At 47.9% G+C, this 24,097-nt stretch overlaps 1 protein-coding gene across 4 annotated transcripts in view; it reads right to left on the minus strand.

Annotated features, from left to right (window-relative positions):
• The window catches only part of Slco2b1 (solute carrier organic anion transporter family member 2B1), a 67,247-nt gene that overhangs the window by 25,366 nt on the left and 17,784 nt on the right, over nucleotides 1-24,097 (minus strand). For 3 of the 4 annotated variants that reach the window (XM_045146061.1, XM_045146063.1, XR_006636294.1), the window contains 6 exons: nucleotides 23,832-23,965; nucleotides 22,296-22,433; nucleotides 19,482-19,644; nucleotides 15,613-15,846; nucleotides 15,304-15,402; nucleotides 10,957-11,138 (listed from right to left, as the gene is read on the minus strand). In XM_045146061.1, coding sequence (XP_045001996.1) covers nucleotides 10,957-11,138; nucleotides 15,304-15,402; nucleotides 15,613-15,846; nucleotides 19,482-19,644; nucleotides 22,296-22,433; nucleotides 23,832-23,965 — 950 coding nt within the window. The remainder of the gene's footprint in view (nucleotides 1-10,956; nucleotides 11,139-15,303; nucleotides 15,403-15,612; nucleotides 15,847-19,481; nucleotides 19,645-22,295; nucleotides 22,434-23,831; nucleotides 23,966-24,097) is intronic. The other variant, XM_045146062.1, reaches the window with a different exon arrangement.

Raw genomic sequence — 24,097 nt, forward strand, 5'->3', positions numbered from 1 at the left:
TGGAGGGGCTGGAGAGATGGCTTAGCAGTTAAGGTGCTCGCCTGTGAAGCTTAAGGATCCATGTTCAACTCTCCAGATCCCACATAGGCCAGACACACAAGGTGACACAAACATGCAAGGTCACACATGTGCACAAGGAGGTGCATGTGACTGGGGTTCAACTGCAGTGGCTGGAGGCCCTGGCATGCCAGGTCTTTCTCTCACAAAAAAATTTGCAGCTGGGCGTGGCGGCACACACCTTTAATCCCAGCACTCGGGAGGCAGAGGTAGGAGGGTCGCCGTGAGTTTGAGGCCACCCTGAGACTACAGAGTTAATTCCAGGTCAGCATGAGCTAGAGTGAGACATTACCTTGTAAAACCAAAGAGAAAAAAGAAGAGTATGGAAACTCCCCAAAACTAAAAATAGAGTTAGGGATATAGTCAGTGGTAGGGCACTTGCGTAGCATACGCAAGGCCCTGGGTTCCATCCACAGTGCCACAAAGATAGATGATAGATGGATGGATGGATGGATTAGATAGATAGATAGATAAATGGAATGTTAGAAGTCTAATGTTAAGAGGAGGGACACCTACATTCTCATGTGCACTGCAGTGTCACTCACAATAACCAATATATAGAATCAACCCCGGGGCTGGAGAGATGGCCTAGTGGTTAAGGCGCTTGCCTACAAAGCCAAAGGACCTCTGTTTGATTCTCCAGGACCCATGTAAGCCAGATGCACAAGGTGGCACACACATCTGGAGTTCATTTGCTGTGGCTAGAAGCCCTGGTGCGCCCATTTTCTCTCTCTCCCTCTTTCCCTCTCTCAAATAAGTAAATAAAAATAAAATATTTTAGAACCAACCCAGGTGTTCATCTGTAGATGAATGGAGATGGGGAATGTGGCGTATATACATTAGGGAGTACTATCTTTAAAGGGAATGAAATCCTGTCAGTCATGACGCTTGGGATGAACACACAGTACGTTGTAGGAAACGCAAGAAGCCAGACACAGAACGATTTCCCTTGCATGTGGAGTGGAAGAAAGTGGAACCTGGAGAAGATGGGACGACAGCAGCGGATCCTGGGGGCTGGGGGGACGGACACAGCTGCAGGTGGACAGGAAGAAGATGTTCAAGGAATCTGCTGTGTGTCACAGTGACTACAGCAACCTAGCGTGGTATTGTACCCTTGAAAATTACATCAGCCAGGCATTGTGGTGTATGTGTACAACCCCAGCAAGGGAGAACGAGAAGTTCAAGGTCATCCTCAGCTTCAGAGTGGGTCTGAGGCCAACACAAGCAAAATGAAAGCAGAGAAGGAAAGAACGAGAGAGAGAGAGAAAGAGCATTTCTTTTTTTTTAATTAATTAATTAATTTATTTATTTGAGAGCGACAGACACAGAGAGAAAGACAGATAGAGGGAGAGAGAGAGAATGGGCGCGCCAGGGCTTCCAGCCTCTGCAAACGAACTCCAGACGCGTGCGCCCCCTTGTGCATCTGGCTAACGTGGGACCTGGGGAACTGAGCCTCGAACCGGGGTCCTTAGGCTTCACAGGCAAGCGCTTAACCGCTAAGCCATCTCTCCAGCCCAAAAGAGAGCATTTCTAAGAGAGTAGGTTTTAAGTGTTTTCACTGGATAAGCAAGTATGATAATTCAGATGTTAAATAGCCCGATTTAGCCATGCTATACAATATGTACATGTCAAGACATTTGGTGTACCATAGCATACATGTGCAAGTCTTCCTTGTCAAAAGACTAATCTGCCTAGATACAGATGACTGGGCTTCTGTGTGAGAATGGAAATACTTAGTAGCAGAGGCCAGTAAGTTAAAAAGGAGACATAAAGGGAAGAGAAAGGAAGGGAGGAGGGTACTTAATAGGTTGATATTGTATATATGTAAGTACAATGATTGTGATGGAGAGGTAATATGATGGAGAATGGAATTTCAAAGGAGAAAGTGTTGGGGGGGAGGGAATTAACATGGGATTTTTTTTATAATCATGGAAAATGCGAATAAAAATTTAAAAAAATAAATAAAATAAGAAAAGTGAAAAAAAGACTAATCTGATACAAATTTAAGTTTTAAAATAATTATAAGAAGTAAAAGCATTTAAGGAGAAATCAGAAAAAGGGGTAACTTTTAGTTTTGTTCCCTTAAAACCTGGCCAGATAGAGGAAGATGCCAAAAACAAGCCTTCTGGCTTAATGAGCCTACATGGCAAGTATCGAACCTACCTCCACACTTTGCTTCATTCGTTATTTTTAAATTGTGTGTGTGTGTGTGTGTGTGTGTGTGTGTGTGTGTAGGTGTGAGCACATGCATGAAGAGGCCAGAGGACCTTGGATGTCATTTACCCTCAGGGTTCTGTAGCATAAAGTGGAAACCACTTAAAGACATCGTTCCCCCCTTTCCCACAAAATCTCCCTTATACCTGACATATGAAGAAGAATTATGTGATCAGGCCAGGAGCGCCTCTTATCTGTCCTTTCGGGGCTAGGATCTGGCCATCAAGTTCTGGGCTTGTCTTGGCCCTTCTATGAACCTCAATCCTTTCACCCGAGCCTGGGGACCTCAGAGGGAGGAACTCAGAGGGACACAGGGGGGCAGTGTCTAGAGTTTCACCTTGACATGCCAGAAGGCTATGGCAGAAACACAGAAGTCCCGAGGGAACAAGAACAGACACCAGTAGGCCAACCCTAAATTTTGGGGTTTAAGAACCTTGCCCCTTGGAAAGAATGTAGAGACAAAGGAAGGGTAGGACTCCTTACAATGTGCTCCTCCAGACACAAAATGGCCTGGATATACATGACCTCACAGCCCCTGATACTACCTACACAAGACCATCATAATAGGAGGCAACGATCATGACATCAAAATAAAAGAAAGGGGCTGGAGAGATGGCTTAGCGGTTAAGCGCTTGCCTGTGAAGCCTAAGGACCCTGGTTCGAGGCTCGGTTCCCCAGGTCCCATGTTAGCCAGATGCACAAGGGGGCGTAAGCGTCTGGAGTTCATTTGCAGAGTCTGGAAGTCCTGGCGCGTCCATTCTCTCTCTCTCCCTCTATCTGTCTTTCTCTCTGTGTCTGTCGTTCTCAAATAAATAAATAATAATAAAAAAAATTTTTAACAAAAAAAAATAAATAAAATAAAATAAAAGAAAGACTGAGAGGTGGAGGGGATATGATGGAGAGTGGAGTTGTGGAGTTTCAAAAGGGAATGTGGGGGGAGGGATGGAATTACCATGGGGTATTGTTTACAATTATGGAAGTTGTCAATTAAAAAAAAAGCAATGATTGAGATGGGGAGGTAATATGGAGAATGGAATTTCAAAGGGGAAAGTGCTGGGGGGGGGGAGAGGGGTATTACCATGGGATATTTTTTATAATCATGGAAAATGTTAATAAAAATTGTGAAAAGAAAAAAAATGTCAAAAAAAAAAAAAAAGAACTCTGCCACTTTGTGTCCTTTCTTGCCCATTGTCCCAACCAAATAAGTGTATTGAGGTTAATGACTGGGAAGCAATGGGCTTCAGAGACTTAACAGGCTCTTAGGCAAATCATAACCATTGAAGAATGTGCATTTTTATTTTTTTTATTTAAAAAAATTTTTTTTGTTCATTTTTATTTATTTATTTGAGAGTGACAGACTGAGAGAAGGTGAGAGAGAGAGAATGGGCGCGCCAGGGCCTCCAGCCACTGCAAACGAACTCCAGACACGTGTGCCCCCTTGTGCATCTGGCTAACGTGGGTTCTGGGGAATCGAGCCTTGAACCGGGGTCCTTAGGCTTCACAGGCAAGCGCTTAACCGCTAAGCCATCTCTCCAGCCCAGAATGTGCATTTTTAAACGTCACAGACGTACTTCAGGCATCAAACCTTACATTCTAGAACACATGCACTTGAAAATCCCCCACTATTAGAAACACAGAACTTTAGCCAAGGTGTGGTGGCTCACACCTGTCATTATAGCTCCTGAGGGGCTGAGCTGCATAGTAAGTTTCAGCATATCTCAAAACACCAACCAATCAACCATCTGAACACACACACAAAATCAGAATTTTATGGCTGTATACATTTAGAATTCTAATCTCTCAAGAGTTATCTCAGAAATAACAGAGACACCTGTGAACTGTGCCCTGAGGGAAGGTCACAGAATCCAGTGACACTTGGAGCCTGCACTGGGCTGGGGTCTTGGATGCAAGCTAGAGGTCTGCCTATCAGAAAGCAGCTGGCTAGGCTCTTCCTGGTCCCTGGCCCAGCCTCAAGAGGACAGAGTCTCCAAAAGGCCAGAGCACTGTGGGGAGCCACTTGAATGTGCACACCACCACCCCTGAGATGCATGGAGACAAGAGATGTGTCAGGGAGCTCCTAAAAGGCCATTTGTTTAGAAAAGTATTTTTATTTATTTATTTGCAAGCAGAGAGAGAAGACAGACAGAGAGAGAGAGAGAATGGGCACACCAGGGCCTCCACTTACTGCAAATGAACTCCAGACGCATGCGCCCCCTTGTGCATCTGGCTTACGTGGGTCCTGGGGAATCGAACCTGGGTCCTTTGGCCCTCCTGTCAGGCACAAAATGCCATTGTCTCTGAGCGATCAATCAGGTGCTTTCTGACCTCCTATCCCTGGCTTTCCTCAGGGCAGGGCCTGTGGGATGGATGTCTTCAGTGAAATGAGTCAAAGGAGGAGACAGCCTTGCTTCTGTAGAGCTGGCAGATCGTGTCCAATCTCCTGCCCATTATACACATTAGGAGACTGAGGTCAGAGACTCTCTGGGTATATAATCCTTATACTATGCACCACCGTTTCCTGGATACCTTTTTTTTTTTTTTTTTTTTTTTTGCTGCTAGGAATTGAATCCAGGGCTTTATGTGTGCTGGTCAAGCACTCACCCACTGATCTACATTGCCATACCTCAAGATGTCTTAATTTTATTTACTTATTTATTTTTGGTTTTTCGAGGTTGGGTTTTACTCTGGCCCAGGTTGACCTGGAATTCCCTATGTAGTCTCAGGGTGGCCTCGAACTTACAGCGATCCTCCTACCTCTGCCGCTTGAGGGCTGGGATTAAAGGCATGCACCATCACGCCCAGCTTGAGATATCTTTAACAACTGCATTTACTTAGAAAGCAGCTGAGCCTTAAGTCTGGGAGATGATGCTTGAAGGGATTTCCAAAACGGAATTTTTAATTTTTTTTTTTTTTACTTTTAGCGTTTTGCCCATTTGTTCTCCCTGCAGGAGAAACACACGCTGCTTTTGGCAGCCGATTCTGCCTGGCTGGGCCTCTCCGTCTTCCTTGGGCCCATCTATACCTGGCTGTAGAAGGCCAGGCTTATAAGCAAACAACTGAGGCCATGGCAGTATCAAGGTAGCAGAGGAGAGATTCCTCCCACATCAGCTTTTTAAATTAAATGTTTACTTATTTGCAAGCAGAGAGAGAGAAGGCAGACAGAGAGTGGGCGCACCAGGACCTCCAGCCACTGCAAAGGGACTCTAAATGCATGCGCCACTTTGTGTATCAGGCTTTATGTGGGTACTGGGGAATTGAACCTGGGTTGTTAGGCTTAGCAGTCAATAGCCTTCTGCGTTTTAAAAATTAAATATTTTTAAAAATATTTTGTTTTTATTTATTTATTTGAGAGAGGTAAGAGGCAGAAATTGAGAGAGAGAGAGAGAGAGTGGGTGCTCCAGGGCTTCCAGCCACTGCAAATGAACTGTACCACCTTGTGCATCTGGCTTACATGGGTTCTGGGGAATTGAACCAAGTTCCTTTGGCTTTGCAGGCAAGTGTCTTAACCACTAAGCAATCTCTCCAGCCCCAAATTTAATTTATTTATTTTTATTTAATTTTTATTAACATTTTCCATGATTATAAAAAAAATCCCATGGTAATACCCTCCCTCCCCCGCCCCCACTTTCCCCTTTGACATTCCATTCTCCATCATAATTTAATTTTTTCTTTTTCTTTTTTTTTTTTTTTTTTGAGGTAGGGTCTCACTCTAGCCCAGACTGACCTGAAACTCACTATGTAGTCTCAGGGTGGCCTCGAACTCATGGCGATCCTCCTACCTCTGCCTCCCAAGTGCTGGGATTAAAGGTGTGCGCCACCACACCCGGCTTTCATAATTTAATTTTTGAGAAAGGGTCTCATATAGTCCAACCTGGCCTGGAACTCACTATGTAGTTGAGGATAGCTTTGAACACTTGAACTTGGGTCATTAGGCTTTGCACACAATTGTCTTAACTGCTGAGCCATTTCTCTAGCCCCCCAACCCCCACATCAGTTTTTATTTACTTTACTTGAGAGAGAGAAAGAGATGGGCATGCTAGAACCTCCAGCCACTGAAAACCAACTCCAGACGCATGCACCACCTTGTGCATGTGGCTTACGTGGGTCTTGGGGAATCAAACCTGGGTCCTTTGGCTTTGCAGACAAGTACCTTCACCACTAAGCTATCTTTCTTTCCATCCCCATCCACATTATTTTTTACAGCCTGACAGCTACTAGAAGCATATCACATTTTCAGCCCTCAGTTCTTTCTTAAGAACCTTTCACCTAGAGAAATCACCAGCGAAGATACTCAACAGTGGACACTGCAAGCCTTATAGTTGACCAGCCAGGCCAAATGAGCCAATGGGTGCAATAGTGGCACATCTGTCATGGTGGAAACCAACTGCCCTCTAATTGGACTGGAGGCTCCATGGGAGGGAATATACATCCCTGATACTGAAAACTTAAAACAGGGGTAGTCATGAGCCCTAGGGGTATAACGTCTGTTGCTGTTGGGCTAAATGTATATACTGTGCTTATCAAACTGCCCAGTAAGCACTTCTCTTAATGTTCATAACCTTACTTTAATGCTACTCTCACTTTTAGTAGAGAACCTTCTCTTTTCAGATGGCAGTGACCTTGGGATGATTCAGAAGGCGTCATGATACTGGAAAGAAGTGACAGGAGTGCTCAGCACTGCAATATATCTATCACACCTTCCAAGGCTCAGGGTCTATTGCAGAGGAGGTGGCGGAAAGAATGTAAGAGCCAAAGGAAGGGTAGGACTCCTTACAACGTGCTCCCCCCAGGCACAAAATGGCCTGGCTCTCCATGACCTCACAGTGTCTGACACTACCCACAGAAGACCCTCATAATAGGAGGAAGAGATGATGACATCAAAATAAAAGAGAGACTGATTGAGAGGAGGAGGGGATATGATGAAGACTGAAGTTTCAAAGGGGAAAGTGGGATGGGAGGATGGCATTACCATGGGATATTCTTTACAATCATGGAAGTTTTTAATTAAAAAAATAAATAAGGTGGAGAGTAACTAAGAAAGAAAAAAAAAAAGAACCTCTCACCTTCTATGAACCCCAACACCAATGAGCTAACAGAATATGTTAGACAGCCAGACAGGTTGACAGCCATTTCAAGGCTTCACAGTACACAGCTCTCAAAAGCCGACTCCCTGAACCACAGCAGCAGCCACTTGGGAATATTTCTCACAACCAGGGATCTAACCTCTGCCCCTTGCCTGCCCTATATAGAACAGCAAAGAATGGGAGGTGACTTGCCACAAGGACGCGTGGCTGGCACTGACACAGGGCTGAGCCCAGCAGACACTCGTCACCCCTGCTTGTTCTGCCCTGCCAACCCTTTGCCCGCCACGGCTCTTCCCTGTCCGAATTTAGGACCCAACTTGGGAAGCGTTTGTCACCAGCCTCGCAGCCTCTCACCTTCCTCCTGATGCGCCCAAGAACTCTTCCCCAAGTTCTAGGAACTCTGCCTCTGCCCCATTTGGCCTGAGCTGGACAGAACTACTTAGAAAATCCGAGGTTCCAAGCTGTCTTTTTTTTTTTTTTTTTTTTTTTTTTTGGTTTTTCGAGGTAGGGTCTCGCTGTAGCTCAGGCTGACCTTGAATTCATCGGTCCTCTCAGGGTGGCCTCGAACTCACAGCGATTCTCCTACCTCTGCCTCCCGAGTGCTGGGATTGAAGGCGTGCTCCACCAAGCCCGGCTTCTTTTCTTTCTTTTAAAAAAAATATTCATTTATTTGAGAGCAAGAGAGAGGGTTCCCCAGGGCCTCCTGCCACTATAAACAAACTCCAGATGCACGCACCACGTTTTGCATCTGACTTTAACTGGGGACTCGGACCCAGGCCGTCAGGCGTTGCAAGCAAGTGCCTTTAACCACTGAGCCATCTCTCCAGCCCCCAGCTGTCTTCTTTCTATTCAGAAATGCTCTCCCTGCCTCTGAGCCAGTGCACTCAGTTCCAGCCTCAGCCAGGAACTTGGCTTCCTCTGGGACGATCCTGGCAGGAGCAGCGCCACGTCTGAGCAAGCCCTGCTTGGGCGCAGCAGCGTCTGTGCCCATCCATGCCCTGCCCGCCAGGGCTCTGCTGTCCATCTTCCACTGGCCATGGCAGCCTTGGTGGCCTCCCTCCATATGCTTTCCTTGCCCTTCACTCCTTTATATGCCCAGCACCCCATGAAGAAGCTAACAAGCCCCCTGTTTCCCAGTCCCTGCAGGCTTGAGGCAAGGAGTCAAGGCCTTGGACCTTTATTTTGCCCCTTGTGACTGTCCCAGCCTCAGTTTTAACCCTGGGGAGGGGCAGGTGACAAAGCTCTATAGGGCAGCCTTGTCTGAGGTTCAGGCAGACTTGAGCTCACATTCTAATAAAAGACTCCAAATAAGGTAAATAGGACAAAAATAAAAGGGCCTTTTCAGGTTCTCAGAAGCAGGTCTCTTCCTTCCCTGCAGCAAACATATTCAAAGTGCCAGTTCGCCACATTAACTAGAATGCTTTGGGCCACAGAACATTCGCCAGGACTTCTATAAATTGTTGTTGGTGTCGTTGTGTGTGTATGTGCATGTGTTCATGTGTGTGAGTGCATGTTTGAGCACATGCATGTGAAGGCCAAAGGACAACCTCTGATGTCATTCATCAGGTGCAAGAGAGACCTTTCTGGAAACAGAGTCTTGCACTGGCCTGGAACCAGCCAAGTAAGCTAATCTGGCTGGCCCGTGGGTCCCAGGGAGTCTTCTGTCTCTACTTCTCCAGTGCTGGGATTACAAGAGTGTGATATATGTATGTATATATGCATGCATGTATGTATGTATGTAATCATGTATGTATGTCCAACCATCCTAAGGATCCAACTCAGGTTTTCATGCTTGCAAGGCAAGCACTTTACCATCTGAGTTATTTCCCTAGTCCTAAATTGTTCTTTTGAAATTATATCCCCTTAGCAACAAGTACCTTACTACATTTATGATTTTTGAGGTTTCAACAACCATCTCTCACACTTGGGCAAAGAGAAAAAAATATAAAACACAAAATTCCAAAATGTAATGAAATTTGTATGTATTGAAAATTAATGAAGTTGGGGGCTGGAGAGATGGCTTAGCGGTTAAGCACTTGCCTGTGAAGCCTAAGGACCCCAGTTCGAGGCTTGATTTCCCAGGACCCATGTTAGCTGGATGCACAATGGGGTGCATACATCTGGAGTTTGTTTGCAGTGGCTGGAAGCCCTGGCGTGCCCATTCTTTCTCTGTCTCTTTCTCTCTGTGTGTCTGTTGCTCTCAAGTAAATAAATAAAAATAAACAAAAAATTTTTTGAAAAATTAATGACGTTTGAATTCTAAAGTAGAATTAAATTTCTACAAAGCGCTTTTTAAGCTGGGGATATAGTTCAATGGTAGAACATTTGCCTGGCATGTATAAGACCTGAGTACTACAAAAACAATGTTTTTCTTTTGTTTTCTCTCCTTCCCCCTTTTATAAAAATTTTTTTTGTTTATTTTTATTTATTTATTTGAGAGTGACCGAGAAAGAGGTAGAGAGAGAGAGAGAGAAAGAATGGGCATGCCAGGGCCTCCAGCCACTGCAAACAAACTCCAGACACGTGCGCCCCCTTGTGCATCTGGCTAACATGGGTCCTGGGGAATGGAGCCTCGAACTGGGGTCCTTAGGTTTCACAGGCAAGCGCTTAACTGCCAAGCCATCTCTACAGCCCTCCCTCCCCTTTTTAAAAAATATATTTTTTATTTTATTTATTAGAAAGATAGAGAGAGAGATGCAGGCAGAGAGAAAGAGAGAGAACAGGTCCACCAGGGCCTCTAGCCACTTCAAATCAAATCCAGATGCATGTGCCTCCTTGTGCATCTGGCTTATATTGGTACTAGGGAATCAAACCTGGGTCCTTAGGCTCCACAGGTAAGTGCCTTAACTACTAAGCCATCTCTTATTCCTGGAAAATTTGGAGCCTCTGTTCTATAATTATCTACTCTTCCCAGACGGCTCATAGTTTCCTGTCCTTTCTCTCAGCTCTGTGACCTTGAGCAAACCCCTCTGCCTGGCTGTGTCTCTGCGTCCTCCTCTGAGGAGAAGTCCCTGAGAGCTAAGTAGGATTCCATGGATACCTGGAGCATCTTCCTTGTGGCTATTTTTCATCCAGGAGTCTGTCCTCACTTAGAGATCATGAACTAACCTCTCCATCCAGCCTGGCCCAGAGTGAGTGCTCACTCACATTCACTCCTCTACCCTACCCGAAATGGCCAGGATCCTTTCTAGACTCAAGCCTTGTTTCTATACCAGAACGTTCCTCACTACACATCCTTATATGTTCATCTCAGACCCCCGCTCCTCCAGGAAATCCTCCTACATCCACCCTCCACAGCCTCCACTTCTTAGTGTTCCTATAGCGCCTTCACAGCCGACCAATTCTTGGGCCATGGACTCCATCAGGCCTCCCTTCTTCACCCTGGCTGGCTCTGTGACCCTGGGCCAGTTACTTCTATCATGGAAGGAGCCTGCGATCATCCCTGTGTGGGGCTGTGGGAATGATGTAGTGGAGCCTACACGGGAAGGAGCTTGGGAAGCTGTGATGTTCACAGGCCGAGGGACGAAGAAGCTTCCTGTGACACAGAGTCTCTGGATGGGCCCTGGAGCGTGGGTTGGCTCAGGACACCAAGGGGACTTACCTGGCTGACAGCTGAGGCCAAGAGTTTCAGCCTGAAGTGAATCTCCTGCTTCTCCTTGGGCATCTCCTTGGGGAAGAAGAAATAGGGGACAGCAGCCAGTGCCACCATGCCAGCAGAGATGAGGAAGCCCAGCCACCAGGCACCCACCCATCGGGGGTCCTTTGAGGTCAGGTTGATTCCCCCTGGAAGAGAAAACCATAGCGATGTTAGTGAGGGTTGTGGTGGGATGTCTGTCACTCCCATGTCCGCTAGTTACTAAGCCAAGGCAGTGAAGGGGTCACAAGTTTATGAATAATTTATAACCTCTGGCAAGCTATTTAATCTCTATGCCTCTGTTTCTTCCTTGTGACATACAGATACATATAAATATTAATAGCATTAGGATATATATATATTGTAAGGTTGTTGTGAGAATTATAGCAACAAATACATGTGACGCTAAAAAGTAAATGTAATTAAAAAATTTTAAATCTCTGCTGGGCATGATGGAACACACCTTTAATCCGAGCACTCAGGAGGCAGAGGTAGGAGGATCGCTGTGAATTCAAGGCCAGCCTGAGACTACACAGTGAATTTAGCTCAGCCTGGGCTAGAGCAAGATCCCACCTCAAAAAAAATAAAATAAAATCTAAGCTGGGCATGTTTAGCATATGCTGGGAGGCAGAGGCAGTAGGACCAGCAGCAGTTCAAGGTCATCCTTGGCTGTATACAGAGCTCAAGGCAAGCCTAGACTACATGAGACCCTGATTAAAAAATAATAAAATGGAGCCAGGCGCGGTGGTGCACGCCTTTAATACCAACACTCGGGAGGCAGAGGTAGGAGGATTGCTGTGAGTTTGAGGCCACCCTGAGACTCCATAGTGAATTCCAGGTCAGCCTGGGCTACAGTGAGACCCTACCTTGAAAAACAAAACAAAAAATAAATAAATAATAAGAATAATAAAATAGGCTGGAAAGATGACTTAGCAGTTAAGGAGCTGGCCTGTGAAGCCTAGGGACCCATGTTGGATCTCCAGGTCCCACATAAGCCAGACGTGCAAGGTGATGCAAGGGCGCAAGGTCACACGTGTGCACAGGTGATGCAACCATCCGGAGTTTGATTTCAGTGGCTGGAGGCCCTGCATACTAATTGTCTCTCTCTTTCTCTTACTCTCACTCTCTTGCATAAAAAGGCCAATCTGTTGGGCTTGCCTAAAATAAAAATAGAAGATAAATGGATGAATAAATAATAAATAATAAATAAAATAAATTATACACACACACACACACACACACACACACACACATATATATATATGTTAAAATCTACCAAAGAAGACTGAAAGAAGGAAGGGAAGGGAGAGAAGGTAGAAAGGAAGGAAGGAAGAAAGGAAGGAGGGAGGAAACATACATGTATGTGTAAAGCACTTTGGGAAGTAAGCACTCTATGACACTCGCTCCCCCTTTACTAATTGTTACGGGATAAAAGCTTTACTACTTAACTAAACGAGGGAAGGCCTGCTATTGCGGTTCTTAGACCTACAAGGTGAAGATCACCAAAGCTGCTTGACAAAAGTACTTGGCCTCATTGAAGAGCCACTTAGAATAACTACAGGGTGGGTGGAAAGGGACTGAGGAATGTGTTCCGGGCTGGAGGGTCGGCTTCGTGGTTAAGGCACTTGCATGCGAAAAGCCCAAGGAACCAGGTTCTATTTACCCAGGACCCATGCAACCAAGACGCACAAGGTGGTGCATGTATCTGGAGTTCGTTTGCAGTGGCTAGAGGCCCTGGCATGCCCATTCTTTCTCTCTCAAATAAATAAATAAAATATTTTTTAAAAGAATGTGTTCCTTTAACAAGTTTCCCACCTCCATCACTTTAATCCCCCCTCCCCAACGTTTAACTAGGACTGTATCTTCATACACTTTCTTTTTTTAAAATATATATATATTTTTTGGTAATTTTGGAAGTAGGGTCTCACTCTGGCCCGGGCTGACCTGGAATTCACTATGTAGTCTCAGAATGGCCTCAAACTCATGACGATCCTCCTACCTCTGCCTCCCGAGTGCTGGATTAAAGGCATGAGCCACCACACCCGGCTTTTTAAAAATATTTCTAAGTTTTACTTATTTATTTGAGAGTGACAGACAGAGAGAGAAAGAGGCAGATAGAGAAAGAGAATGGGCACACCAGGGCCTCCAGCCACTGCAAACGAACTCCAGATGCGTGTGCCCCTTTGTGCATCTGGCTAACATGGGTCCTGGGGAATCGAGCTTCAAACCGGGGTCCTTAGGCTTCACAGGCACGTGCTTAACAGCTAAGCCATCTCTCCAGCCCTCTTCATACACTTTCTGGCCATAGTCCACAGTACACGTTGTCCCATGAAACTTCTTATGCCCAAGGCTGAGATAGAGACATCCTCAAATCTCCCTATGCCTTATAGCTTTCCCTCTAAATTGAAATATTCCCTTTTGGAGAGAGGAGGAAAACTCATTAGATTAGAGAAGCTCAAAGGCTGAGGAAGCTGAGCCCCTGCCCAAGAGTAACAAAGCAGTAAGCAGCTTGTTGGGAGGGAGCAGGCTCTCTAGCGGGGCTGCCTGCGAACTGGGGAAGGCACTCCAGGGCTGTGGAGTTTGTGAATGGTCACTCATGGTGCCCTAGGAGGCCTTTCCGTGATGCAGGTACCTTTTGGGTCACTCATGCTCTTGTAAGCAACCCAATAGAGCCATTGGTCCACCAAGCCAGACAGACTTGGGTGGAATCATTTCTTTGGGCTGTCCTCAGTGCCCTCTCTAGGGTGAAGAGACATTGCTCATGTCTCCCTAGGAAGTCACACAACACTCCAGCGTCGCAGGTGCCTTGTAACCGTACAAACCCACGGTGGCACCAAGCGCTCTATCCTGAGCTGCTCGGGGCCATGTTGGCACTCAGCAAATGTATCAGCAAGGTGGGCGTGGCATTGGTGCCAGAGGCACTAGATTCCTTCTTCACTTCCGTGCCAGATTGGAGAGAGCTCCCACAGGCATCTGCCCAGCCCCTCCCTGTGTACATGCCAGTCTGTGCCTGCAGCAGGCCAGATCCGCCCACCCTGCTACCTCCCCCATGAAGAAGATGCGCTTGGGAAAGTGGCATCTACCCATTTGCCAGCATGACGTTACCACAGGAAGAAAGCGCGTTCCTTCCTCTGGGCAGAGGTCTGGCTGAGAATCCAAAACACTGACTCTCGGGGCCTTGCTTTCAAGACAGTGAGAGGCTGCAGCCAGAGCTCAGGCATGGTACTGGAGCCCAGAGTTCTAGAAGGAAGGGCAGTGGAGGAGGATTCCATGGTCACTGTTGGACAGAGCTGCCCAGCCCTGTCCTGGCTGGAGGAACCTCTGAGCAAAAGCCACCCATGTCACCTGAGGGTTCTACTACCTGCTACAGGCTGAAGGCACATCTCGCACTTACTGGTGTGACAAGGAGACAGCTGAGAAGCCACCGTGACATGCTCTGACAAGAAGCTCCCCTGCCCCCAGTGGCTCCAGAGCTCCTCCCTCTCAGCCACATTCATACCAAGCTTCGGTCCTGCTCTGACCCTAGCTGGATCTGACGCCACTGTTTCCCAAGTGGTACCCACCCCCAACAGTTTGCCAGTCATGGTTAGATGTGTCCCTGAGATTCCCCCAGGCCATGCCCGCCCCCCGGGGGGAAGGCTTGAGTAACAACACATGAGGTAGCAAGTTGCTCCAAGTTTTCCCGTGTACTGTGTCCCCCTGCTCTCCTGAAGGTGCCCCTCCCCCTCCCAAGATGGCGTTCCTGAAGGCCAAGATCTGCCTGCATCGTGTTCGCACCTAGAGAAGGATGCATGTGCAACAAGGTGGGCTTGTGCCAACGATGGTGACAGAAAACACATCTCCGGGCTGGATGGATGGCTTAGCGGTTAAGGCATTTGCCTGCAAAGGCAAAGGACCCAGGTTCGAGTCCCCAGGACCCATGTTAGCCAGATGCACAAGGGGGCGCACACATCTGGAGTTTGTTTGCAGTGGCTGGAGGCCCTGGCACCCACATTCTCTCTCTCTCTCTCTCTCTCTCTCTCTGTTAAATAAATAAATGAATAAAAATAAAATATTTAAAAGAAAACACAGCTCCTCCTCAGCTGGCATCTATCATTTATCCCCACCATCTTGTTGGATTCAGAGGGGGCGCCCTTGGGAGACAGGCAGGACAGGAAATACCTCAAGGATGAGGAGGTGAGAGGGTAAGACATTTACCCACGGTCAGCGGTGTGCTGGGATTCCAACCTAGGTCTCGGGCTCAGTGCCTCCTATTAGACCGGTGGTTGGTCAGTGGGTGTCTGTGTGCCCTGGGGACACATTCCAGAGGCTCACCTTCTGGCATCCGGTCAATGTCCACATAGAGACGAAGCATGAGGCTGCCCAGCCCGTAGGCCATGCCCGGCCCTATCGTGGTCACTGCAAATAAAATCCCTGTAACACAAAGGCTTAGTGAGGATTGCCCAACCTCAGCAGGTATGTGCCTGCCTAGTCTCCCCATGGCAAGAGCAATCATGTCTCCTGGTCAGGGCTAGGTGTGTGTGGGGGGAGAGGGTGGTCTCAATTGGGCTCCTCCAGACCTTTCCCGGCCCCTCCTCCGCTCTGGCCTGACCCTCAGGGCTCAAGGAGTGGTAGCGTTCTCACCAAGGTAGAGGGGTGAGTTGCTGTGATGGGCAAAGTCGTCGATGTAGGAGATGCCAAAGGGCTGGATGGGCACACCGCCCACTCCAAGCAGGGTCTGGGCAGTGAACATGATTCCCACCACAGTCAGATGTTGAGCCTCAGCGTAGCTGGAGCAGCTGTCGTTGGAGAAAGCCGGGGCTCCGACCTCAGTGGGGGTTAGGCACAGGGAAGTGTCGAAGTCCTGTGACATGTCTCCTGAGAGATGACAACATAGGATTGTAGCTGTGACATGGAGCCCTTACCGGACGTGAGGTACTATTCTAAGTGCTGTGGATGCAAGTCATAGGATCCCTATCCCCCTCCCGCACACTCCACCCTCATCAAACCTAAGGAAGGGGTGCTCTTAACACCTGCTCTTAACACCTCGTTTCACAGGAAACTGAGGCAACCAGCAAGAGTCAGAGCCAGAGCTGGAAAGGGCTGTCTGGTGTCACATAATCTCTGCTCTTCAATCTTCAATTTTCTTTTTCTTCTTCTTCTTCTTCTTTTTTTTTTTTTTTTTTTGGTTTTTCAAGGTAAGGTCTCACTCTAGCCCAGGCTGCCCTGGAATTCACTATGGAGTCTCAGGCTGGCCTTGAACTCTCTGCGACCCTCCTACCTCTGCCTTCGGAGTGCTGGGATAAAAGGCATGTACCACCATGCCCAGCTAATTTTTTTAATATGTTAATTTGAAAGAGAAATAAAGAGACAGAGAGATGGTTTACCAGGGCCTCTTGCTGTTATAAACCAACTCCAAACACATGCACCATTTTGTGCATCTGGCTTTATGTGGGTACTGGGGAATTGAATGAGCTCATTAGGCTTTATAAGCAAGTGTCTTTAGTCACAGAATCATCTCTCCAGCTCTTTTTAATATATATATGTGTGTTTGAGAGAGACAGAATACAGTCTCTGCTCTTAAACTATCCTGTGCCACCTTTTAAATTTTTATTTTATTTACTTGGAGAGAGAGAGAGAATGGGCACACCAAGGCCTCTAGCAGCTGCAAATGAACTCTAGATATATGTGCCAGCTTGTGCATCTGGCTTTACATGGGTCCTGGGGAAATGAACCTGGGTCGTCAGGTTTTGCAGGTAAGCGCTTTAACCACTGAGCCATCTCTCTAATCCCTGTGCCATCTTTCTAAGCACAGACATTTGGAAGGATTATGGTAATCGTGGCTCTTGAGTGGAGGAGGAGTGATCAAAAGAGGTAGAATTTGGGCTGGAGAGATGGCTTAGCGGTTAAGCGCTTGCCTGTGAAGCCTAAGGACCCCGGTTCGAGGCTCCATTCTCCAGGACCCACGTTAGCCAGATGCCCAAGGGGGCACACATGTCTGGAGTTCTTTTGCAGTGGCTGGAAGCCCTGGTGCGCCCATTCCCTCTCAATCTGTCTCTTTATCCCCCCCCCCTTCTGTCACTTTCAAATAAATAAATATAAATGAACAAAAAATATTTTTTAAAAAAGAGGTAAAATTTGAACCTAGTCCCAAACAACAAGTAAGATTTCTCAGGGAAGAGTTTTCCAGTGCAGGTCACATGCACCCAGGGCCTCAAACGGGTACATGGTTGATAGAATGAGACTCTCAGAACAGCCAGGTCACAAAGAGTGTGGGGCCAACTTAGGGCTGGGGACCAGGCAGGAGAGGGAAGCTATCAGACCACAGGGGACTCTGGTGCCCTTGGCAGTCGTTCATGAGGAAGCAGTGTTAGCTCACGGCACAGACACAAACTGCAGGAAAGGACAATTTCTTAATTTAGCACCAGACATTTATTTCCTGACCAATATTTGGTGAGTAATATTTGATGAGGAGACCCTCTCACTATTATTATCCCAAACATGGGTGGAGAAGGGGCTTTCTCTGTAACCTTCCTTTTGTGGGAGCAGGGACTCTGACGGTGTCAATCCAGGCTGCAGAGCCACACCCCAGGGCTGGGAGACTCATGCTAGCCCAAAGTCAACTGAGATTGCCTAAACCCTACTGTGTGACTGGTTTTTACCCCTCAACTGGACCTCAAATTTTTTCTTTTTCAAGGTAGTGTCTAACCCAGGCTGACCTGGAATTCACTATGTAGTCTCAGGGTGGCCTTGAACTCACAATGATCCTCCTACCTCTGCCTCCTGAGTTCTGGGATTAAAGGTGTGCGCCACCACACCCAGCTTGAACCTCACTTTTTAAGCAGAATAGTTCAGTGGTTCTAGGTGGGGCTCTGAGCCCAGGTGGGCCCTGGGTGTCCCTCCCTTTCTGGCCTTAGTGCCCCGGGGAAACTGTGATAGCACCTGCCCATGGGGGTATAAGCATCTAGTTGTTAATGGTCCTGCTCCCACTGGACCTTAGATATGATGATTATTCCAGACACGATGTCTGCCCTTTCCACACTGAGATCTCCAATGCCTCACAGAGGGCCTGGCCCATCTCACAGCTGCATAAATGTTGGAGCCAGGATGGATGAAGGAAACAGCCTGGAGTGTCAGAACTGGACCGGGGTCCAGAGATTGGAGTCCCGCCCATACTGAGCCAACGTGAATACTGAGGTTCAGGCAGAAGGTTTTTGCTCAGGGTAGGTACAGAACAAAGTGTGACCTTGTGCCCAAAAAGCCATGCTAAAGTGAAAGTTCTAAGGAGGAAGTATGACTTTTCAGCATTCCAAGCTGTCCTTCTGACAACTGTCCACTCAGCTCTAGATACCCAGTCTACAATTTTTTTTTTTTTTTGAGATAATGTCTCCAGTGGCACAGGCTGCTCTGAAACTCACTGTATAGTCTAGGGTGGCCTTGGACTCATAACAATCCTCCTGCCTCAGCCTCCTCAGTGCTAGACTATACTAGGTCACCGTACACAGTGACAGGTAGACAGCTTTTTACCAACTAGGCTGTCAATAAGATTCCACCAAGCTGGACAAGATTTTACCATTCCTACATAAGTTCTTTTGTTTATTTATATGTTCATTCTTTTTATTAATTTTAAAGAGAGAGAGAATTGGCATACCAGGGCCTCAGCCATTGCAATCGAACTCCAGATGGTTGGGACACCTAGTGGACATGTGCAACCTTGAGCTTGCCTCACCTTTTGTGCGTTTGGTTTACATGGGATCTGGAGAGTGGAACATGGGTCCTTAGGCTTCACAGGCAAGCGCTTTAACCACTAAGCTATGTCTCCAGCCCTATGTATTTATTCTTTTTTAATTTTTTATTTGTTAATTAATTTTTTGTTCATTTATTTATTTGAGAGTGACAGACACAGAAAGAAAGGCAGAGAGAGAGAGAGAGAGAGAGAGAATGGGCGCACCAGGGCCTCCAGCCACTGCAAACGAACTCCAGATACGTGCATCCCCTTGTGCATCTGGCTAACGTGGGTCCTGGGGAATCAAGCCTCGAACTGGGGTCCTTAGGCTTCACAAGTAAGCACTCAACTGCTAAGCCATCTCTCCAACCCCTATAGATTCATTCTTTCTTTCATTAATGTCTTGGCTCTGGGAGACTCCTAACTCACCAATGCACAGAAAGTGTGCTTTGAGGCATGTATGGTGCCCAGGAGGCAGTGTGATCTGTGATCTGCGATTATTATTCCATAGCATTTATTCAGGAGCCATGTGACCTGCCACGTCCTGAGGTAGACTGTATTAGAAAGTCACTTTCACCTCCCAGAAACCACACTGACCTATGAGTCACCTGGACAGGATTAGAAGCCTTTGCCCCGCCCTGGAGCTACCTCTCCTCCAGTCTGGGGTCAGAGCTGGGAGGGAGAGGGGAGAGGGACCAGTGATACGGACACAGGCCTGTGGGTGTGAGTTCCTGTTCAGAGCGGCAACCTCTCACGTCACCTCCCGCCCAGCCCCGCTGGCTCTTACCAGGGCTGCTGTGGTCATAGTGGTATGGCTCAGAGATGAAGTGTGGCACTGTCATGAGCAGGCCTGCCAGGGCCACCAGGACAGCTCCGTAGCCGATCATACGGGGCCGGTGTACTCGGCTTCCAAAATAGCTCACCAACACAATCAAGGTCGTGTTCCCCACCTGCAAAGGGGTGAAGTGAGCCATTAACGGTAGGGCAGATCCCAGGGCCAAGATCCCCCATCAACCCTTCCCTACGGGCACTGTCAGTATTCCCCCTGTGGTAGACTGGCTGGCTGAATAAGAATCATGAGGGTGATGCCCTCAAAACGTTGCAGGCGGTTGCCAAGACTCTTGGTTTCCCACCAGAAATAGATAAAACCCTATTGCCAAAGACTCCACATGCCTGGGCTGCAGGGCCACTGAGAAATCAAACTGGGGCTGAATTGAAAACCTCCTCCCTGTAGACCAGCTGAAAGAAAGCTGGAAAAAGCTGCACTGCATGCAGCCCTATGGGGCAACAGAGGCTATCAGTGGTGAAAACAGTGGACACTGTAAACCTCAAGTTTGGCCAGTCAGACCAAATGAGCCAATGGGCGCAATAGTGGTATGCCAGTTATGGGGGAAACCAACTGCTCTTGAATTGGACCAGAGCCCACTCTGTGGGAGGGAATACATGCCTGGTACTGAAAATCTAATCAGAAGCTTATGGTGAGGGAGGTCATGAGCCTTAGGAGTGTAACGCCTGCTCTTGTCTGGATAAATGCATATCTTATACTCACCAAATTACCCTATAAATGTTTTAATTAATGTTCATACCCTATATTAATGATACTTTTACTTTTGGTTAGAGAAGCTTCTCTTTTCAGATGGTGGTGACCACTGGGATGACACCAAAGGCAACATAGTGCTGAGAAGAAGTGACAGAGGAGTGCTCAGCACTGAAACATCTCTATCACACCTTCCAAGGCTCAGGGTGAATTGTGGAAGAGGTGGCAAAAAGAACGTAAGAGCCAAAGGAAGGGTAGGACTCCTTAAAATGTAATCATCCAGACAGAAATTGCCCTTGATATCCATGACCTCACAGTGCCTAGCAATACCTTCACAAGACCCTCATTAACAGGAGGAAAAGATGATGACATTAATATAAAAGAGAGAACAATGGAGAGAGGGGGCGTATGATGGAGAGCGGAATTGTACAGGGGAAAGTAGGGGACGGAAGGGAATAATCATGGTTTATTGCCTAGAATTATGGAAGTTGCCAATAAATTTTTTTTAAAAAGAAAGAAAAGTGTCATTGGACTCTGTCAAAAAAAAAAAAAAAAAAAAAAAGAATTATGAGGGTATCTCTTCCACAGGCCGATTCTGAGCCAGGCATGGTGGCTCATACCTCTCCTCTCAGCTCTCAGGAGACTGAGGCAGGAGGATCACTGCAAGTCCAGCATGGGCTACATAATTAGACACTCTCTTTAAAACAATCACAAACACAGCCAGGCGTGGTGGCGCACGCCTTTGATCCCAGCACTCGGGTGGCAGAGGTAGGAGGATCGCCGTGAGTTCAAGGCCACCCTGAGATGACAGAGTTAATTCCAGGTCAGCCTGGACCAGAGTGAGACCCTACCTCGAAAAACCAAAAAAGAAAAAAGTAAAAAAAATTAAAAAATAAAAAACCGCCATGCTGATTCTGGGTCCCCTGGGAAGGGTCTTGCTGCCCCTTTCGAGGGGAGGAATGAGGACGACACTGGAAAGTCAGCTTCCCTCTGGAGGACAGTGGGCAGCCATGGAAAGGGATTTGAGTTCCAGGGGCAACATGAGGGACGGACACAAATAAAGACAGCTGGCAGCCAGAGGCTTGAGGCTTGGAATCTCCAGGCTTATAACCTCAGTTTTAGGATGTGATCCAGAGGGGGACCCAGAAGCTTGCAGGGTGGAGTGGATGGAGCTCCCCTGCTTCCTGTCTGGTGACAACGGGTGGGCTCCGGACCCCCGAGCTGGACTGGAACCATCTCAGCACAGGTTGGTGGGAGCAGATTCTGGAAAAATCATTCTCTAGTTGTTTTTTAAGATCTGAGAATGGCGAGCCAAGACACACCGGAGGATGGGACGCTGCAGCTGGTGGCTCTGGGGTTTAGGACGGATGCGACTATTACGCAGGGAAGAGAATTTCACAAAAATCCACTGGGGTGGGAGAGAGAAGAAGCAAGTTCATTTGCTGAAGGTGCCAACATCTGGGGAGGTTAGGACTGGGGCCCCACTGAGCTGATCTCCAAATCCCCTCAGCTTTTCTCCTCCCCGCCTGGCCGAGGGCCACAGTCAGAGGCCTGAAGAACCCCAGGGAGCTTGGAGGGCAGGCGCTCCACCCGTGTCACCCCTCCTCCTGCCCCTTCAAGGTCAGCCAGACGGGGGGGGGGGACTGTCTGGGAGGTAATTTAAGCTTCTCTTGAGACAGTCGAAGTGATAGCCAAGAGCTGTGTGTCTAAGGTGGAAAGGAACCACAGGGAAGATGGACGGATACAGGGACCCTGGCAAGCTGGAAAATACCCCGTGTCCCTCAGCACAGGGGCACCTGAGGGCAAGATGGATGGGTCCTTTCCCCAGTGAGGGTGATGAAGAGCTTAGGGCTGCTTTTGGGCTTCAGGCATGAGCATGTGGCTAGCCAGGACACTGTAGGAGAAGAGCTAAGGTTTTGGGGAACAGGCAGTGATGGGTGGGGGGGTACCTGAGGACTTAGCGAGGGAAGGGTTTGTGGTGGGCAGCGAGAAAGGAGGCTGGTAGAAGATAGGGACCCAGGACTCCCTCACCATCCACCGCCATAGTGGGGCCAGGGTCAGTACCTCGTTGAAGGCAGCCAGCAGCCCCGAGGTCTGGCTGGAGAGACCGAAGCGCTTCTCCACGGTGGAGATGGAGCTCTTGAGGTAGCCGGAGATCATGAGTTGTGCCAGCTGCAACAGACTGTGGCACAGGATGAAAAACTGTCGGAGGGGACACAATGACGGTGGAGAGAGGTTGTCAAAGGTGGGTGGTGGCTGGGAGACAGAAAGACAGAGTTGGGAACAAAGGGACAAAATGGTCAAGAGAGAAGCGAGAATGGGGGTGAGTAGTGGGTGGAGAAAAGGTGATGGAGAGATGTTAGAAAATGAGAGAGGGGGGCTGGGGAGATGGCTTAGGAGTTAAGGCACTTGCCTGCAAAACCATAGGAACCAGGTTCAACTCCCCAGGACGCACGTAAGCCATATGCACAAAGGGGCGCATGTATCTGGAGTCTGTTTGCAGTGGCTAGAGGCCCTGGTGCCCCCATTCTCTCTCTCTCTCTCTCTGCCTGCCTATTTCTGTATCTTCCTCTCTCAAATTAATGTTAAAAATAAAATATTTAAAAAAAAAAGAAAATGAGAGACAGAGAGAAGAAAATGAAGAGTAGGAGGAAGAAAGGGGGTGGAGAGGAAAAGAGGGTGAAAGAGAGAATTAACTAGAATAGTCTATGGCCTCTCACACAGTCTGACGGACTATATTCTTGGGATCTGGGGGCTACCAGAAACCCACATGATTGAGAACAGAGATAGTGGGAGCCACTCTGCCCACCCCAGGACCTGGGCTGGCCCTTCCTCCTCGGCCCACTACCCTTCCAGAAAGTTCTCCCAGATTCCTCCAGGTCTGTCCCTAATCCACTCCCACCCAGTCCTTCCCCTGGGGCTGCTCAGGAGAACACACTCCCTTTCCCCTCACCACACACACTGAAGACTCCAAACTGTCCCACTGCACTCTAAACAACCTAGCCTTCCTGCAAAAAAAATTTTTTTTAATAAATAAATAAAAAGCAAGTAATAGAGCTGGGCATGGTGGCGCACGCCTTTAATCCCAGCACTCAGGAGGCAGAGGTAGGGGGATCACCATGAGTTCGAGGTCACCCTGAGACTACATACTGAAATCTGGGTCAGCCTGAGCTAGAGTGTAGACTCTACCTTGAAAAGCCAAAAAATAATAGTAATAATAATAATAATAATAATAAATAGCATGTGTGAGCAACACCTGGCACCCAGTAGGTGCCCATTGTGGAGCCTGGACTCATATTAGAATAGGATCAGAATCGCAGGGGCTGCTCTATTCCTCTAGGGAACTGAGAGGCGAGGGGTGCTGTCCCTCTACTATCCACAAGGCAGCCCATCTTTGTCCGAAGAAAGAATGTTCTAGGCTCCTCCGGGTCTCAGCTGCCTGAGGCCAAGCTAAGCATTCCCACAGATCACCTCTTTGCCCCTCCCAGCCACCCGCCCTGTAGGTGAGAAAGCCGGAAGGCAGGGTCTTGCCTGGCACTCTGCCGCCCCGCGCTGCTGGGCTCAGCTGCCCCTTCCCTGCCCGGCCCCAGGGACAGGCACCTTGAGGCTGTGAAACATGCGTGGCCGTGAGTCCCAAGGCTCCACGCTGACTTTGTCTTCTCCAGGAATGCTTTCTGTGTCCATCGTAGTCTTGATGTCCCTGTCTGGCATCTGGGCTCCCTCACCTGCTGGCCCTGTAGGATATCCATTGAGAATATGAGGTAAAAATCCCAGAGACTGGCTCTGACCCAGGTAGACCTTGCAGCCAAAATATTTCAAGGGTAAATGACCTTGATGGTTGGTGAAATAAGGCTCCAATCAGCCTT

The sequence above is a fragment of the Jaculus jaculus genome, chromosome 3 (genome assembly GCF_020740685.1).
Source record: "Jaculus jaculus isolate mJacJac1 chromosome 3, mJacJac1.mat.Y.cur, whole genome shotgun sequence".
Lineage (NCBI taxonomy): Eukaryota > Metazoa > Chordata > Mammalia > Rodentia > Dipodidae > Jaculus > Jaculus jaculus.